Genomic DNA, 19,311 nt, shown 5'->3' with positions numbered 1-19,311 from the left:
TAGTCAGTTGGTCCTCAGAGGCTATGGCAGCTGGGGGTCTAAAGGAGAAACTTACATTTGAACTTGGGCTAGATGAAGGCGCCCTGCTTAGGGCTGCCGGGTCCGACTGCTCAGCGCTCTTCCTGCTGAAGGGTGGCCCTCCCTCACATTTACCTGTTGTCTCCCCAAAACACATCACAATTATTGGCCATACCAGATGCCCTTACCCAAAGCTGATCGGCCTTTAGTATGTTATTTCTGTGTGTGTGTGTGTGTGTGTGTGTGTGTGTGTGTGTGTGTGCGCGCGCGCATGCACATATGCATGTTTGTGTGTGTATGGGTGAACATGTATTCAGAAGCATGTAAGCATATGTAGGTCAGACTACACTAGGTGCCATTCTTCAGATCCCACCCACCTTTAGGCTAGCTAGCCAAGGAGACTCCTCCTCCCCAGTGTTAGAATTACAAGCACGTACCACCATGCCTGACTGCCTTATGTGGCTTCTAGGGCTCAAGTTCAAATCCTCAGTCTCTCACAGCAAGCACTTCACCAACTGAGCCGTTTCCCCAGCCCTTCTAATGGGTTTTTCCTTACCAAAGTCTTGGCAAAATTTTTATTGCATTGAATATGAAGACCACCAAACCCAATTGGCTGGTGGCAGCCGGAACCAGGAGGGCACAGAGTTTACTGGCAGCATCTGCACTGTTTCTCCTCAAAGAGTGTAAACCAGAACTGACCATTTGTGGTACTAATTCTTCCCCAGGCTTGTGCTTTTCCACTTTTCTCAGGTGAATAAAGCACAATTGCAGTGTCTAGGGCCTTGTCTAGGACTTTACATGATGCTAAGGGTTAAAGTGCCTACTTTTAAAAAAAAATGAGAACTGGTCACGATGACACGTGCAATTCCAGCACTTGAAAGGCTGAGTCAGGAGGATCCATTAAGTTTGAGGCTAGCCTGGGCTACTTAGTGACTTCAGTGCCAGCCTGGGCTACACAGTGAAACTTTGGGCTTGAGATGTAGTTCCTCTTTTGCCCCAAGTTGAGGCAGCTCAGGGAAGCTGAAGTCCACGCCTTCCTCCAAGCCTGGGAGACACCATATGGCCCCCCAAGGCCTGTGAACTGCGGGAAAGTGGCCCCCACACCCTCTCAGCAACCTGTAGTCACAATGCTGTGTCGCATTAGGACTGACGTGGAGAACTTTGCGTGGCTGCATCAGGGGCAAAGGTCTAGACAAGGCATGTATACAGTTTCTTACTGGACCTAGGAAGAACAAGGGCTCTTGGGTCATGGTGCCCTGCTGGGCTATGTCAAGGGACCGGGGACCCCATTTTCTGTTCTCCCGGATCCTTATGTCTCCTTGTGGTCTTTATCATCCTATTCTGGCTATCAATTAGCTTGGGAGAGGGGACAAGGAGTCAGTCCTCATGTGGCTCCATGGTGTCCCTGTGAAGTTCTTCATCCCAGGTTCACTCTCTGGGTGTCTCTGAGCCAGCAGACTGGGAAACCCACTTTTCTTCGACCCCACCGCTTCCGTGTTCCACCTGGTCCTGAGCAAGTCAATGCTAAGAGGCTTTGGCTTCTTGTATTTTGTTTCTTGGTCTTTGGCACCATTTCCAAGGCAAGGGCAGAAGAATGTCCAGGGCCCCAAAGGAAAGGATGTGGGTGTCATCAGAAAGATACGGCAACAGTAGCTCAGCCCCCCGGCCCCTGAGAGCCACCACAGGACACACACAGGGCCCTGAGGCAGGGAAACATATCTGTCATTTCCCTATACTCTGGCTGCCTGGAATCCAGACTTGTCCTTCATGGGTGCACAGCTGTGCCCCTCAGGGCCCGTCTACAGTCCATGTGTACTGCAGAATCAGCTGTCACTTCAAGGGCCGTTGCTCACTTCCTGTCTTTCCTTCAGGTTGTGGTAGGGTAAGCTCCGTGTCCACAGTGTCCTGACTGTCCTTTCCCTTTCCAGGGAGGTTTTGCGGCGATAAGGTACCTGAGCCCCTCGTCTCCTCCGACAGCCGGCTGTGGGTGGAATTCCGTAGCAGCAGCAGCATCCTGGGCAAGGGCTTCTTCGCGGTATATGAAGGTTCGTTTTGCTGGAGCAGGTGGGCCGATGGCCACCGACAAGATCCTTCATTCTATCAACCTGGTTCCTTCCCAGGTGTACCAGGCAACTTGCCAGAGGGTCAGGCTCTCATCACAGGGTCTGAGCTGAGGACTACACACTACCTCTGTCACACTGGACAGGAAAAGGCCAGATGTGCTGAGCTTAACTCTGTCACAGGCCCACTGAGCTCTCTTCTCAGACCAGCTGGAGTGTGGAAGCTGCAGGGTACAGGGTCCTGGAGAGGTGGCAGTAGCCTCTGAACACCCATGGAAGCCCAAGCAGAGGGGACCTTACCTCTCTGGGTTCTTGTTTCATTCGTGAAAAGAGAATCTGATACTACCCGGAGGTCCCGTTTCATGAATGAAAAAGGCTGTAAGATCACCCCGAGGGCTGCTTTTGTGGGTTTTAACTTTCCCATCTCACAAAGGAATGGAGCTAAAAAGTGGCAAATTCCCCTTTGCCTTGAATCATTGAAAATTTGGAGAAACCAAAATTTTATTTCATAAAAGGAATAGTGCACATATCTGCTTGTGTGTCTGCGTGCACATAAGTGTGTGCAAGCCCATGCGTTCTCTGCAGCACCTCCTTCTCCAGGCCCACCTGCGTGAGACTCCAAGGACGTGGTCAGGCTCCTACGGTTGGAATGCGTCCTCCCGACATGATTCTGATATACACAGAAGGTGCTACCTGGCTGTCCAGAGTTTCAACTCTCCTGCCATGAAAGCTGGCTTTGTTAGACCCAGATGAAAATGCTGGCTCTTGGAGCCACCTAGTGGCAATAGGTAGCCACTCACCTGTATTTATGAGACGTGAAAAAGACTGACTCTCTTTTTCATATGTTCTTTCTAAAGCCATGTGTGGAGGAGACATTACCAAAGATGCCGGCCAAATCCAGTCTCCCAACTACCCTGACGACTACAGACCTTCCAAGGAATGTGTGTGGAGGATCACAGTGGCGGACGGCTTCCATGTGGGACTTACCTTCCAGTCCTTTGAGGTGAGCCCTGCTGGGATGTCTTCCTGAGAGAGCGTGAGCTAATGCCTGCTCCGTGCTCTACTCGATAAATATGGCTTCTTATCCCTCCTTAGAGATGCTGAAACGGCAGCACTCAGGAGGCTGAGACAGGAGGAAAGTGAGTTCTAGGGATGGCTGGACTACATAGTGAGGCTTTGTCTCAACCAAAACAAATAAACAAAGACACAGGATTGGGGGTCAGGTCTGGGAAGATAGCTCAGTCAGTGAAGTGTTTTCTTGTCTTGCAGGTGTGGGGCCCTGAGTTGGATCCCAAACGCCCATTTTAAAGAGCCAAGCATGATGTTCCCTTGTTATCCAGAATGCAGGCAGAACCCTGGGGCTTGCCTAGCTCGTGTGCCGCAGGCTGCTGGGAAACCCTGTCTCAAAAACAGAGTAGGAGGCTTCTGGTACCTGTGGCCTACACACATGCGCATGCATGCGCACACACACATACACACACTCACTCACGCACACACGCATGCACACACACTCACGCATTCTCTCTGTCACACACACACACACACTCTCACATCTAGAAAGAGACACATTTCCACTTTTGGTTAAGAATAGGAGGCTAAAAGCCTATTGCAAGCTCATCTCCTTGCTTCTCTTACACCCTCTCCAGTTTGATCCCCCCTGACAGTGGCAACAGGGACAGCTGCTTCGTTAGACTTGAGAGTGATGGTTAGGATTTGATTCTGCATTAAAAATGATATTGATGCCGGGCCAGCCAGTGTCATCCACGTGGCCTCTGTCTTTCTGTTTAGATTGAAAGACACGACAGCTGTGCGTATGACTATCTGGAAATCCGCGATGGTCCCACAGAGGAGAGCGCCCTGATTGGCCACTTCTGTGGCTATGAGAAGCCAGAGGCTGTCAAATCCAGTGCCAACCGACTGTGGGTGAAGTTTGTGTCCGATGGTTCCATCAATAAAGCAGGCTTTGCAGCCAATTTCTTCAAGGGTATGGCTTAGCAGTTTGCTTCTGTGTTCATTCACAGGCAGAAATTTTGTTCTCTGAGAGTAAGAATCCCAAATCCTGCTAAGGCTCCGGCAGGGAGGAGGTTGCTCGCTCAGAACTGCTAGTAGGGCCCTGTGGGGTTCATACCTGTGAGGAGAGGCCTCCACTTGACTCCTGCAAGGAGATTTCTATTCGGGGAAATGAGAGCTAGTGATCTTGAAGGGTGTGTGTGTGTAGCATGGTGACATGTATGTATGTATGTGTGGGTGGGTGCATGTGAGGCCTGAGGCTGACATCAGATGTCAGGAGTCCTTCAGATCAATTTCTGCCTTATCCTTTGAAGCAGGGTCTCTCATGTTAGCTAGCCTCACTAGGCGGCTTGCTCCACGGACCTGGTGGAATTACGGCAGGCTGCCATGCACACCTGATGCTTATATGGGTGTTGGGGATTTGAACTCAGGTCCTCACACTTACCTAGCAAACACTTTACCTACTGAACACAGCCTCCAAAACCTAGTGATTTCCCCAGGTCAAACAGACTTAGTAAAATCTGTCTGACTTCAGATCCTAGACCTTCTACAAGCTTGCCTGCCACTCCTTGGTGTGGGCTAGAAAGACAACCCATGTCTTCCACTCCTGAAGGATTGGATCCCATCCTCTGTGCTTGTCCCCAAGGGAAGGGGTAGGAGGAGAGCAAGGGAACACATTTCCTTGATGGACCCAGACCCAGACCACAAAGGCAGACCCGGCACACGAAAGAGCTTCCATGTTTCCTCTGAGGGGACAATCAGGATGCATGCCACCCTGACGAAGGACATAGGAGTATTTTCTAGGTATGGTCTACTATGACTGGGTGCCAGGAGCATGCCAGCAGCCCTTGGGAAAGATAGAGGGTCCCTGGAGCTCCTTCTTCATGGCTCCCTCCTTATGGTACTACTTGGTGTCCATCCACCCATAGCCACTTCAGGGGGGCTGTGTCCCACGTTACTTCCTCTTTTATGCCTCCTGGCTGTGGCAGGCAAAAACCCCAATCCCTTCTCTCCAGCCCCAGCTTCCTTGGGCCTCCTTTTTTGTTTTACTATTTTAATTTTGGAGAGAAGGTATTATATTGAAATCCAGGCTGGCCTGTAGCTCACTCGATACATGGTCATTCCTCTGCCTCAGCGTCCGTGTGCTCAGATGGCAGGTGTGAACCACTGTACCTGCCCCTGCCTCTTCTTAGACGCATTTCCTAGGTTCTCCAGAAAGGGGTGGCTGTGAGAAGAGCTGACTTCCAGACATAAGGCAGCCTCATTTCCCTACCGAGGCCTCAGTTTCCCCTTGTAGTACAGAGAGAAGAAAATCTGTTGAGTTGTAAAGTTCCAATGAAATGATGCCTTGGAGAGACGCTTTGCAAGCTGTTGGGTTCCCAGTGAGATGCAGGGTTATTGTTCTTCCCTTCAGGACATGCAGGGAAAATCAAGAGACAAAAGTGAAAATCTTAGTGGCCAGCTTCCTTTGACCAGTGAGGCCGCAGTAGGATGCTCCGGAGCACACTGACTCTTGTGTCTCTGCCAGGGGGAGGGAATTGGAAGCATAACCACAGCCTGTGGCAGAGCTGGGGTGAGCCAGAGAACCTTGTGCCTTGATGCCAGTTGGCAATAGCCTTTACCCGGGGCCCAGCTGGCCCATAACACTGGCCAGGGTGCCAGCTGGCCTCAGCACTGATCTCCTGGTGCCAGATGGCAGCTCCTCAGAGCCAATTGGCTAGGCAGCAGGCAGAGCCTTACACGTCTGCTTACCCTAAGAGAGGATGGTGGCATTCTGGGCTTGGCTGGTCCCACAGCCCTACACAAGGAGTGTGAAATCCACTTGAATCCCTACACACTGGCATTCCATTGCAGAGGGACCATACGGGATGTAGGGTTGTGGTGGAGGCTTTCTTCTAGGTATTTCTTCAAAGTCCTGGGGTGTGCTCGAACTTCCCTTTCCTTACCTCTCTCTGAATTGATTTGAACATCTGGTCTGGGTCTCATTATCGAGCCACAGAATGGCTCCTTCTTTTCTTACATACCTAGGGGATGGAAAGAAGCCAGAACTCCAGGCATAATCGGCTGAGCTCTGGTTCCAGCCAATCTACCCGCACGCTCTCAGATGATCTCCTCTGAAGGCGTGCACCGTGTGGAGTGAGCATGAGCCAGTGGGTTTGGCGCAGGTGATACCTTGCGGCACTGTGGAGGCCATGTAGAGCCAGCCAGACCCTGGCAAGAATTGTGCCCCCTTGCTTGCCAGTGCTGCCGACCACAACACAGCCCACTGCTCTCGCCGTTTTTCTCAGTCTCCCTGGCTTACATATTACCCTTTTGTCTCTGCATGAGGTGGTTTCTTTGCTTTAAGTCCATCCCACCAGCGTCTCTCCCTCCACCTAGCAACAGCTATGCTAAGAATAGTGATCCCCTTTCTTGCCTCTGTGCCCACAACCACCACATCCCCTGGCGTCACAGCCTCCCCTCCTCTCCCCTCCCCTTGAGTTTTTATTTATCTTTGTCTTTTCTCATGGGATGTTTTCTAAGTTTCCTCTGCCTTCTGGTCAGTTTCTCGAACCTCCTGCCCTGCTCCTGACCACATGTTCCTCCTTCACTGGCTCATCTTTTGACTTTCAAGCCCCTCCCCCAGTTTTTAAAACTCTTTGCTCTTTTTGGGGGGCAGGGCTGCCATATTAGCTCGGCTTGTTTCTAGCCAGTGTTTCTTAACTAAAATGATCTCGCCTACCTTTTGCCCCTGGGCTTTTATCTTTCTCTAGTCTATATTTCTTTCTTATTTCTCACTCCATGGCTTTCTGGGTAGCTGGGTGGCTGGCCTCTGGTGTCCTCTCTCCTCCTCTTCCCTTTCTTGCTCCTCCCTCTTCTCTTTTTTGCCTTCTATTTATTCTCTCTGCTGGGCAGACCCTCCTATTTCTCTCTCCTGCATGACTATTGGCTGTTCAGCTCTTTATTAAACTACCAGGTGCTTTAGACAGGCAAAGTAACACAGCTTCACATAGTTAAATGAACACAGCACAACAAATACAATACATTTTCAACTAATATTCCACAACATTTCCCTTCTCCTGCTCTTGCCCTTTGCCTCTCTTCTGTTGGAGGAGGCCACTAGCTTAGCTCCGAAATAATCACACAGAAACTGTATTATTTAAATCACTACTTGGCCCATTAGCTCTAGCATCTTATTGGCTAACTCTTACATATTAATTTAACCCATTTCTATTAATCTATATATCACCACATGGCTGTGGCTTACGGGCTAAAGTTCCAGCATCTGACTCTGGCAGGCCTACATGGCTTCTCCTTCACTCCACCTCCTTTCTCCCAGCATTCCATTTAGTTTTCCCCACCTAGCTCTGTTCTCCTATAGCTCTGCTATAAGTCAAAGCAGTTCCTTTATTAACCAGTGATATTCCCAGCATACAGAGGGGAATCCCACCTCACTCCTCCTGCCCGCTGTACTTCTGCCTGGCATGGATGGGCCCATGCCTCTTTCTCCTTCTACTGTCCCTACTGTTACCTTTCCATCTGGACTAGCAGAAACTGCCTCAGAGCTTTGAAGTGACCACCTGCACACTGACTATGTACCAGTCCTTCATGGGCATAATTTTTGACCACCACAAAAGCCAAGGCCATTCTTGTCATTTTCAAACAAGAGGGAAGTTCAGAGAAACTAAACAAACATCATCCAAGTCCATGTGATTGGATCCAATCCGACCCAGCTCACCTGAAAGCGCAGGCTCTTCTATTGCTATGTATTATCCTATATATTTTCATCTTTGCAAAAATTTTGGTAGATGTTTAAGAAAGAGCTTTGTACATTTTAACACATGAGAAAATACTTCAATACTGTTTCAGCATGCGTAGTACTACATTTATTAATGGCCACGGACAACTTCGCCTCCCTGCCTATATCATCTCTAGGTGCCCAATGGTCAGCTCACTTGAGTCTTTGTTGACTCACCTAATACTCAGAGTTACTCTGTAAAATCACCACTGAGCGAAATGCTGGGGTTCTCACAACTAGATGTCCCCATTTCCTTGGTCAGGATCCCATCTTTGACTGTAGCTGCTGCGTATGACTGTCTAGTGTAGACACGGGATTTTAAGAGGTGCCCACTGGGGGTAGCTTTTGTCATAGTCATGTACACGGAACCCTAGGAAATGGAGGGGAGGGTATGTGCCATGTGTCTTGGTGTCAATCAGCCCTGTCACTTTCCCTCCCCACAGAGGTGGATGAGTGTTCCTGGCCAGACCATGGTGGGTGTGAGCAACGCTGTGTGAACACGCTCGGCAGTTACACATGTGCCTGTGACCCTGGCTACGAGCTGGCTGCTGACAAGAAGGCATGTGAAGGTTGGTGGTGCTGGACCTGTCAAGCTGAAATTCCAAAGATCGGAGACAGGTTTTAGGAGAAGTGGAGACAGCGATGGGCAGGTGGCTGACTATGAACTAGCGGTTCAGGAGAGCCACTTATCTTTCTGAGGCAGAAACAAACAGGGGCAGTCACAAATGTTCCAGCCATCCTTGAAACCACGAGACAGAGGTTGTTGCCCACTGCGATTCACGTGGTTGTCATGGCAAAATCACAAGAAGCTGTGAGTGTTCTGTCAGGACTCAGTTGACAGCCCCTCCACATGCCTCTTTCCCATGTGGTCCGGGCTCAGCCCACCTACCCACCTATATGAATTCACTTGCTCACACAAGCTAGGCACTGTGAATAGCTGGATACAGATATCTCTAACTCTCCTTTGGTCCGAGACCTGTGGAAACCCCGACCATGCTGCTGTACAGCAGGTCAAGTGTTCCATCATTACTTTAAAAGCAATAGCTGTGTCCCCAGCTTGTTCCTCCAAAGCCTCAGTGGAAACCATTCATGTAGAGAAAAAGAATCTGCATCAGTTCAGATTATCTGTCTCCTGATTATTAAGGGGCAGCAGGTCTTCTGGGGGAAATCACAGTCACTTGGAACCCAACACAGATGGATCTGAAGTCTGTTTTCCTCTGTGCAGTGGCCTGTGGTGGATTCATCACCAAGCTGAACGGCACCATCACCAGCCCCGGGTGGCCGAAGGAGTACCCCACAAACAAGAACTGTGTCTGGCAGGTGGTGGCTCCCACGCAGTACCGCATCTCCCTGCAGTTTGAAGCCTTTGAGCTGGAAGGCAATGACGTACGTTTCTGCCCTGTAACCCGTGGGATGGTGGCCATGTTGAGAAGGGATTCAGAACTAGGATGGGCTTCTCGGGCATCTGGGTGGCCTGGGCGAAACTGCTGCTTCTGGTGGAGACCTGGGGTGTAGACTAGGCACAGTTGGGGGTCGTGGAGAAGGATTGGTGTTTCACTGAATCTCTTTAGCTCTATGTCCTTTTCATTGTATGGGGAAATGGGATCAAGAATGAAGGAGGCAGGAGCTGCGGGTACAGCAGTTGGGGCAGGTCCAAACTCTAAGGTGTGGATCTGGGGACTAGTGTCCAGCTGAGGGGAGTACAGACCCTGAGGGCCAGCAGCAGACAAGGATACTATGACTAGCCTGTCCCTATCTCTTAGAAGTAGCTATGGATGATCAAGTCAGAAGAGGCCTCAGCAGTACCCCACAGCCAGAGTGGTGACAGAGACACCCTGTGCCTGTACCTGAGAATAGGAGGAGCCCTTGGGACTACCTGTGCTTCTCCATGTACCTCTGTCACAGCCCACTCGAGGCTGTCGCTTTAATAACAGGAGCAACCTAGCTCTTACCAGCTCCATCACCCTTTAGGGAACCAAGAGAGACTTCCACATCCATAATTGCCATAATTGCAGTGCGGGAAGCTCAAGAGATGGCTTGGCAGTTAGGAGTGAGCCCTGCACTTACAGAGGACCCAAGTGCCATTCCCAGCTCCTTGTTGGGTGGCTTGCAACTGCATGAAACTCTCCTGACTTCCATGGCCACCTGTGCTTACATGCACACACACACACACACACACACACACACACACACACACACACACACACAAAACTAAAAACAGAACAAATCTTTAAAAATCAAACAAAACCAACCAAACAGGAAACCCCAATGTGTGGAAGGCTCTGGTGCCAAGCAGGGATAACCTCCTCAAAATGGGTATTTTGCAGAAAATCAACCAACCAACCAACCAACCAAACAAACAAAAAATAGGGATTGAAAGTAACTGACCAGACATTCAGGATTTAGGCTATTTTCAAAGAAAATTCTGTGCTAATTGAGGTAACGTAGATTCTAGCCCCAGCTCCACCATTGCTGAGCCGAGTGACATCTGACAAATGTCTTTCCCCTTCTGGACATCAGTTTGCCCACATGAAGCTGTGATGAACTTGGACTGTGGCCATGGTTTTGAAGACATTTCCCCCCGCCCCACCCCCTGCTCCCTCCTTTGCCATCTCCTAATTGCTGAAGCCCATGCCTTGTGGTAGCTCAAGATATAAATGAATATAAGCCAGTAAGGATCTTACAGTCTGCTGCCAGGCAGCTGTGCCTTACAGAGCCCCTGCTGGAAAGCCGGAGTCCCTGTCACCCTCTGGCACTCACCAACACAGAGACAATGCACACGACTCCTCTCCAGGACTGATGGAGCCCATGTGCCCACAGGGAAGGGCGTAGTTCTGGAGTGGAGATTCTGGTGAGGGCCCATGAACGTCAGCTGGAGGATTTAGGAAGGGAGGAGGGGGAGGAAGGACTGTACTGAGCTGGCTGTCAGGTTGCTCTCTGATACCTCCAGATGGAGTCTTAGTTGTCCCCCTGAAATACAAGGGGGAGGCTACAACCAAAGCGTTCTGGGACATCACAACTGTGGTGGCAGTGGTACAGAGGGAGGGATGTCACACATTTATGAAGTAACTGAGGGACAGCATGCTGCCCTGGCCCATGTTTCCCCACAGATCTGTAAGTATGACTTCGTAGAGGTGCGCAGTGGCCTGTCCCCTGACGCCAAGCTTCATGGCAAGTTCTGTGGCTCCGAGACGCCAGAGGTCATCACTTCACAGAGCAACAACATGCGTGTGGAGTTCAAGTCCGACAACACGGTCTCCAAGCGAGGCTTCAGGGCCCACTTCTTCTCAGGCAGGTGGGGCGGGCCTGCAGTGGCCCGAAGGCTCCCGGACACTCAGTTCCTGCAGCCTCCTCTCTGCCTTCTCTAACTTCTTCACCTTCCATTGTGACAGTAGCTTTTATGCTGGTGGCCCAGTTCATCTCCTAGGGACACCCCAACAAGTTGCCACATGCCAAGTGTGGCTTAAAACAACAACAAAAAATTATTCTCCTTAAGATCTATGAATCACAAGTCAGAATTCAAGGCCACCACAAAGCATGTAGTGGGGTCCTGCTGGTCACATCACACTGAAGTGTGGAACTGTTTGGATTGTTCTCTTGTGCTCAGCATTGAAGCAGGCCCATTATTTGCTGGCTTTAGAGGTACTCAGAGTTCTGACTTTGACTTTTGGGGGAGGCGGTCTCTCACTGAGCAAGTTCTGTTTTGTGTTATGGGCACAGCACAGACCTGAGCTCAGAGGTTGCCTGGATGGCATCCAGCATTGCATAAGCTTGCCCTGGCTGGAGGGACCAGAAAGACAACAACCCAGTAAGTCCCGGTGTAGAGCAGGCTGACGAGGGCTGATTCTTGGAGGAGAGGGAGCCTGAGGCCGCGAGCACAGGCTCTCTGCCTGATGTTTGTGATCTGGGCCAGATCTGAAGGGCTGAGGGGAGATGGTTCGACTAGAAAGAAAGTGACTAAGGTCTAGAAAAGAGGGGGTGTCACGGGCTTGGATTTGAGGGTCTCAGTGTTCACAAAGACTGATAAGACTGGACTGGCAGGAGCCATGGCCATCTGAGAAGCCACAGGTGGGCCATGTCAGGCAGGCTTGGTCATAATGAGCCATGAATGCTGGATGAAGAGTGGGATCCAGTGAGACAGGATGAAGAGTCTCTGAGGGTTCTGAGCAGGGAGGCCTAAAATGCTACGTGATCAAACCAGGCCAGGGAGGCTGGAGCTGAGAGGGCCAGTATTCTCCTCATGGGAGGGTATGCCGTGGCTGAATGAGGGGTACAGTTCCATGCTTACACACGGAACCCAGAAATAGAGGAGCTAGGTCTTGGGGGGCGAGAACTCATGAGTGTTGGTAGGAGTACTGAGGAAGGGAGAGGGAGGGGAGTGTACTGTACTGGGCTGTGGCCGTCGGTTTGCACTCTAAGAGCTCTGGATGGGGTTTTGGTTGTCCCTGTGAATCCAAGGGTGAAGTTACAGCGTGAGCTGTTCTAGAACACCACAGCTATGACAGCAAGAGAGTACAGAGGGAAGGCCAGCACCAATAATCCCTGAGGCATGAATAGCGTGGGGCAGAGGCGGGGATGGGGTGGAGTGGAGGGAGACCCACATTTACTATAGGAAGACGGTGGCCATGGAGAGGTCCCCACCAGACAGAGCCTCAGGAACCCCAGGATAAGAGCAAACAGTAAGGGTCACACGTAATTATAATAACTAACACTTCCTAGGGGCAAGGCATTCTCCCGAAGGCTTTCCCAATTCCCATTCATTTTCCCCTCCAACAACCTGAGGAGGCCCGGGACAACTGAGGCACAGCCTCAAGCACTGTCCTGATGAAGGGAAGCGGGCAGCACCCACCATGTGGCTCCTAGCCCACACACTTACCTCTCCCCACACAGGGAACAGCATGTGTCCAGACCTCCAGATCATAATAAGCTTCTTGCTGAATGATGGGGCCTATGATTGGCCTTGGACTGCTTCTTTGCGTGTAAACTGGGGAGGGGGTGTACAGATATGCCCTTGTAAGTTTGAGTAGGAATTAACGTAGATCACAATAGCATATAGGAAGTGCCAAGGACCCATTCGGTGGAAAATGTTCAGCAAATGTTGGTTGTTTTCATTATTGCTGCTGTTGCTGTCCATGTGAGCCTGTCTTTCAGGGAGCTCCTTGGCTTGGGTGGGAAGCAGGACAGAGAACCTAGGTCCCATGCATGAAAGTGTTTTAGGAGCACAGAGAACCCCAAAGAGACCAATGAATGTCCAAGTACCCCAAACAAAGATGCCCACTCTTTGACTGTCACCCCTGTAAGGGAATATGACCAGGGATGCTCCTTGGAGGAAGCAGGTTCTGAGCCACAGGGGGCAGCGGCAAGCTGTCAGCTCTTCTCAGGAGAGCCAATTGATCTCAGCAGACAAGGACGAGTGTGCCAAGGACAATGGCGGCTGCCAGCAGGAGTGTGTCAACACATTCGGGAGCTACCTGTGCAGGTGCGGGAACGGGTACCGGCTACATGAGAACGGGCATGACTGCAAAGAGGGTGAGCTGGGGACGCTGGGCTGGCACTGGGTTGCACCCACTTCTCTGGCTGTGTGGGTGGGTGAGGGAGCGTGTGGGTGGGAGTTGGCATGGGGAGCCACCATCTATAGAATGCTGTGAGAGCTCCGCCTGAATCGCCACTTTGGTGGCCCTTCTATGGGGCAGCAATTAACTGTCCTAGGGACAGCTAGTCAGGAGGCCCAAGATGAGTGCCTATTGCAGACTGGTTAAGCCAGTAGGTTCCAGAATCAATATACCTGATCTAAACTGTGGCTTTACCTTTCCCCAGTGAGGGAACCATCAGCTACTTAAACGCTCTGAGCTTTGGTTTCCTCTTCTGTGGCAAACAGGCATCCTTCCTGAGGGTTTGTAAGGATTACAGCCTGCCTAAGAAGTATTTGAGACAGCCTGACACACACTGCGTATCCTAGGTGTCGATAAAAACTAGCCCCAAGTCTTGGCCATAGCACGCTGCATGTAGGACTAACATTGAAATAGAATGTAAGGAATTGTGCCGGCTCCCTTCAGAGCCAGATGGCTTTGCATGTCCTGCCGTTGTGGAAGAAGCCTGCCCTTAGCGTTTGCTTTACCTGCTGATGGAGTTTGTATTTCTGTGACAAATGTAGCTTCAGGCCTTGCCCCGCCCTGGGTCAGTGAAGGGTTTGGAGGATGGCGGAAGATGTGAAGACCCCATATCTCTTTTGTTTGCTTATTAAGAGAGGGGAAACATTAGGCGAGAGAATGCTTGCAAACCCCTTACCACAGAGGACGACAAACTCAAAGTACTAGTTACCAAGCAAGCCATGGTGCCAGCCTTGGCTAATAATAGGTGACCTGGGCGAAGCAGGCAGGCCACGGACAAGACTGCTGGGGGGAGGGGGGGAGGCATAGTGGCCCAGGGACCTCTGTTGACGTTCACTGTGGTGGCATTCTCTAGGTCTTTTACCTGTGATATTAATCCACACGTATGAGCCTGGTACTCCTGTTTAAACCTGAGGCCATGAGAGGGCTTAATCCCATCAACTGTGGGACCAGAACTTTAATTGAACACCACCTGACCCAGAACCTGTGCTCTAACCAGGCATTAACTCATCCATGTTCCCAGTGCCAATCTCCTAGTGAATGGCTGTAGTTACAAAAATGCCTCTCCTCCTGAGCCCTTCAAAGTCAGCGCAAGGTCACACCAGATCCAGGCTGGCTGTCCATACGTTGGATATTGACCTTGAGATTCCCCTGTGATACTGGCCTGAGTTGAGCTGAATGACCCCTCTGTGTGTCCCCTTCTGACCTCCAGCTGGCTGTGCATACAAGATGAGCAGTGCAGAGGGGACCCTGATGAGCCCCAATTGGCCCGACAAATACCCCAGCCGGAAGGAATGCACCTGGAACATTTCGTCAACCGCAGGCCACAGGGTGAAGATTGTGAGTGCCTTTATTAGTTTGCTAAGGGCATAAACTCTGGGGTCAGGCGGACATGGCTTCAAGTCCCTGCTCCATGTCCAGCCTGGAGTATGTCCAGGTCTCAGTTTTGCTGCTGGAAAATGGGGGAGATCCTGGGACTCTTGCAATGGGGGCTACTGGGCAGAGGAAGGGAGCATGCTCAGAGCTCTGTGCACTGCTTCCAGTAGCACCGTGCTGTGTGGAATTCAGTTGTTTCAGGTCTCTTATAGGACAGTGCATTCTGGAAGCCAAAACAAAAACAAAAGACTTAATTTTGTTGACAGGGGAAGGTCACAAGTTCTCAGGTCCCCCCCATCCCCTCTCTAGAAATTTGTTAACCTCTCCAGAAGTTTCCCACACGTAGGAAAGCATGTACCTTTTTCCTTACTCAATCACTCACATAGAATAAATACAGTTATCCATACTCCTTTGCAATCTACCTCTCTTTCAATTACCAGTGAGACCACTATGCTAATTCTTCCTTCAGTTAGAAAAGCGACAGTCGCCTTGCATTTCGAGTCTTGCCTGTGTATATCTGATATGTAGTCTTGCACAGAACAATTCGTTATTTACAGAATAAAAAGTCTGTTCTCCGAATCCCATATCTTAGCTCCCCCACCCCTGACCTGCAGTATATGGCATGTGAAGCAATTGGCAGCTAGGGAATCACACACACACACACACACACACACACACACACACACACACACACACCTCAGACTGTTGAGAGGCGCAACCTTAGTTCATAAGATTGGACCTGGTGCATGACAGCCTGCTAATGTGGGGAGAGGAGAAGAGAACAGAGAGACACGGTGATTAGCAGGTGACAGTGTCAAGGAGTTTCTGTTGCACAAGAATTAATGGGCTCTCGAGGCATCATGGGCACAGAAGGAACCCCAGACCATAGGACATGCTCCTCGGGCACCTCCTGTATGTGACGTGTGCCGCCTATGTAGAAACTGCTGTCTTCTGGCCTGGGTCCCCCAGAGCAGCATGCAATCTTGAGAGGCCAGTTTTGCCCTGGACTGTCATCTGCCGGAAAGACACAACATCCTTTCCTGATGATCACGAAGAACAGTGTACCCTGGTCTGGGACCTCAAACCTGCAAAGTGCGGTGCCTTAATCTGAGGTGTGTGCACACAAGGAATTAGTCTGAAAAAGACATGTCCTTGGAACACAGTTGGTGGGCATGTTGAGCAAAACTCTGCCTTTTGTTACTACGGAGTGTGACACACACACACAGAAAATTAGTGTCCCCTGCCCACTCTGGCCTCTGGTCCAAGGCTTCACCTTGACACCACAGGAAGGCCACCAGCCAGCCAGTCATCTATATGGCTTGAAAATGTGCAGCTCCCCAGAAAAACAGCCGGAGACAGTCTTTGGTGGAGGGACGGGAAGAAAAGAGAACACAGAATCTGGGTGGGGTTAATGGCGTGACCTGGAGAAGGTTGGCTCTGGGTCCTTTCACTCCAACTGAATAGGTTTAACCAAGCCAGTTCGTTTCCTTATGACTCAGTTTCCCTTCTTGCTCACTGGGGATAACAATACATCTCTGTAACTTCATTAGAATTTAAGTGAAGAAAAAAACCTCATAATTTATTGGCATAAAAAAATACCAATTGAATGTCGGCCACTTTGAGGTTGATGGCAGAACAATGTGGCCCTACTCAAAGCCATTGGAATTTCAAGTGTATGGTCGTGGGCACAGGCTAAGAGCAGCATCTCTGAAGCCACAGTTCCAACTCTACCGGTGAGGACCCTGGACAAGCCATCTGATATCTTCCAGCAGGGATCATGCAGGGGACAGGGTTGCAAAGATTGAATGAGGGGACATTTGTCCAGCATGGGTGAGCCCTCTGTCCCAGCTGACTTCTAGCCTTAGAGGAGGAGGTGGGAAGAAGTAAATCCTGAGCGGTCGGTAGCCCGGCTCTGGGGCTGGATGTTGCCATCATCATGGCAATGGTGGGCACCCCTGCAAAGCTGGTAGACAGACAGCCCCAGGTCCTGTGTGCCCTTTCCCCTCCCCTTCTCAATGCCAGATCCTTGCCTCACTTTCTGCTCTCCCATCTCCAGACATTCAATGAGTTTGAGATTGAGCAGCACCAGGAATGTGCCTATGACCACCTGGAACTGTATGATGGGACGGACAGCCTGGCCCCCGTCCTCGGCCGCTTCTGTGGCAGCAAGAAGCCAGATCCCGTGGTGGCTACGGGCAGCAGCCTGTTTCTCAGGTTTTCCTCAGACGCCTCGGTGCAGAGAAAAGGTTTCCAGGCTGTGCACAGCACAGGTGGGGGCCGCTGCTGATACCTCAAAACTGGTGAAGGACTGCCCTCGGGCTGTCTGCCAGGGTGGGGTGAGGAGGGTGGTATCCTCAAACGTCCCCGTTAGAAGACACACCAGCAGCTGCCATTGGCTGAAGGTTGTTCTCTTTTGATGTCTTTAGTTGACAAAATAGGATGTAGGCAGCACTTCATTGGTGCTGTCCCCCTCTTCCTCTTTCTCTCTATTTCTCCCTTTAAAAATGTGTTTGTCATCTTGCTGGCCCGCGAAGTGCGAAGGTCCGAGAACTGAGCGGTGGAGAGCTGCCATTTCGCCCTCAAGGGGCCACTTCTGGAAAATGTTGCTTTTCCTTGTCATTTTTTCTTCTTTTTTCCTGGCACTCCAAATGTCAGTAGCTCTGTCGGGTGCTTTGGAAGAAAATGTGTCTGCTTCCAACTTATCTACACTATTAAATCTAAAAAGGTCAATAAGGAAGTGGAATCTGCCTGGCCATTTCAGTCTTAGCCCTGTGGAGGAATGCAGGCCCTTGGATCCTGGCATTTAATTGTGGCAGAGCCAGAGACTGCTCAAGAACCTGCCTGTGGCTTTCGTCTGTGGTACTGAGCAGGAGGTCATGATTGTGGGACACTGCCATTCTTTTTGACAGCCCCTCCCCCTTTTTCTCCACCCCCTTAAGTCAGGGCCAGAACGCATGACTCAGAGCAAACGGAATGGCAGCCCCGTGCCCACTTGTCCCTTCTTAGGCAGACACCCCCCACTTCATGAGACCCTCGGTAGACACAGGAGGATCTATACTTCCCCCACAGAGGTTTAGAGTCACAGGTGAGTGATTTCATCCTCTCATCCTTGGGGGACAGAGAGCTGGCTCAGTAGTTCAGAGCACCGGCTGCTCTTACAGAGGACCTGGGTTCGATTCCCAGCACCCACATGGTGGCTCACAACTGTCTGTAACTCCGGTTTCAGGGAATCTGATGTCTTCTGGTGTTCACAGACACTATAAGCACATGGTACACATAAATACAGAAAGACAAAACATCCCTACACATAGAATAAAGCAAAATAGAACATAGGTGCCCGGGGTGGGTGGGTTAGGGTCTCAGTGGGAAGTTGGAGCATACTTGGGAAATATCTGCAGGGACTATTTACAGCAGGGCTTGCAGAACATGGGGACACCTCAGGGGATGGGGCAGGGTTTGAGAACCACAAGGATATAGAGTCACCCCAGCCCAGAAAGCAAATGGGAGAATGGGCAGGAGGGTACTGCAAGACAAGTGCCTAACGTCACTGGGGTGGTGGGTGGGGGTGGTGCAGCAGGTGGGGAAGGAGGCACCCTGCCCTCTCTGTGCTTCTTGTGTGTCTCATGAGTTGAAAGGCGGGTCAGACATAAAGAGACGGTAGCTGGAGTAAGGACTCAGAGTTGGACAGGGCCGGGCCAACCCAGGTGAACGACTCCAGCTGGGATGTTAAGAACAAAATAATTCACAATCCACTCCAGAAATTTCTCTGCATCCCCACTCCCACCCCTCCACTGCACCACCCCCCCAAACCCTTCCAGTAGAAACAGGTTTTTGTGTTGTTTGGCTCAGCTGCAGTTTTGATGTGCTTTTACCGCCCTCTACTGGAGTAGTCAAATCAGTCAGGCTAGCCACCCACCCTCCTGCTCCTTTCTCCCCTTGGTGGAGAGAGGGCAACAGCTAGCCTTTTTCAGCAGCGTTCTTGGGCCCGTTTGGATGCCCCAGGGAGTCCTGCCTTCTGTACCACTGCTTCGGCAGTAGGGTGGTGAGGTTGCTGATGTAACCTCTCCCTCTCCTGTGAGTCCTGCAATGACTTCAGGAGAGCTGGCTGGAAGTGGTGGGCTGACGCTCAGGCTCTGGGCGCCCAGGGAAAGAGTGTCTCTTTGCTGTCTCTACTGCAGAGTGCGGGGGCAGGCTGAAGGCTGAAGTGCAGACCAAAGAGCTCTATTCTCATGCCCAGTTTGGGGACAACAACTACCCCAGCCAGGCCCGCTGTGACTGGGTGATAGTGGCCGAGGACGGCTATGGAGTGGAGCTGGTATTCCGGACCTTTGAAGTCGAGGAGGAGGCAGACTGTGGTTATGACTACATGGAGGCCTATGATGGTTACGACAGCTCGGCGCCCAGGCTTGGCCGCTTCTGCGGCTCAGGGGTGAGTCTGAGGGATGCCCAGGCTACCTCC

The 19,311-nt window shown here is 51.0% G+C and overlaps 1 protein-coding gene across 1 annotated transcript in view; it reads left to right on the top strand.

Moving 5' to 3' along the window:
* The window catches only part of Tll2 (tolloid like 2), a 113,848-nt gene that overhangs the window by 89,380 nt on the left and 5,157 nt on the right, over window positions 1–19,311 (top strand). The window contains exons 11-20 of the mRNA XM_075975090.1: window positions 1,947–2,063; window positions 2,936–3,081; window positions 3,867–4,062; window positions 8,310–8,435; window positions 9,092–9,252; window positions 10,977–11,157; window positions 13,270–13,395; window positions 14,689–14,816; window positions 16,909–17,122; window positions 19,031–19,281. Of these exons, the coding sequence (XP_075831205.1) occupies window positions 1,947–2,063; window positions 2,936–3,081; window positions 3,867–4,062; window positions 8,310–8,435; window positions 9,092–9,252; window positions 10,977–11,157; window positions 13,270–13,395; window positions 14,689–14,816; window positions 16,909–17,122; window positions 19,031–19,281 (1,646 nt within the window). The remainder of the gene's footprint in view (window positions 1–1,946; window positions 2,064–2,935; window positions 3,082–3,866; window positions 4,063–8,309; window positions 8,436–9,091; window positions 9,253–10,976; window positions 11,158–13,269; window positions 13,396–14,688; window positions 14,817–16,908; window positions 17,123–19,030; window positions 19,282–19,311) is intronic.

Source organism: Microtus pennsylvanicus, chromosome 5 (assembly GCF_037038515.1).
Source record: "Microtus pennsylvanicus isolate mMicPen1 chromosome 5, mMicPen1.hap1, whole genome shotgun sequence".
In the NCBI taxonomy this organism is placed as follows: Eukaryota; Metazoa; Chordata; class Mammalia; order Rodentia; family Cricetidae; genus Microtus; species Microtus pennsylvanicus.
This window is presented reverse-complemented; position numbering and strand designations above follow the sequence as displayed.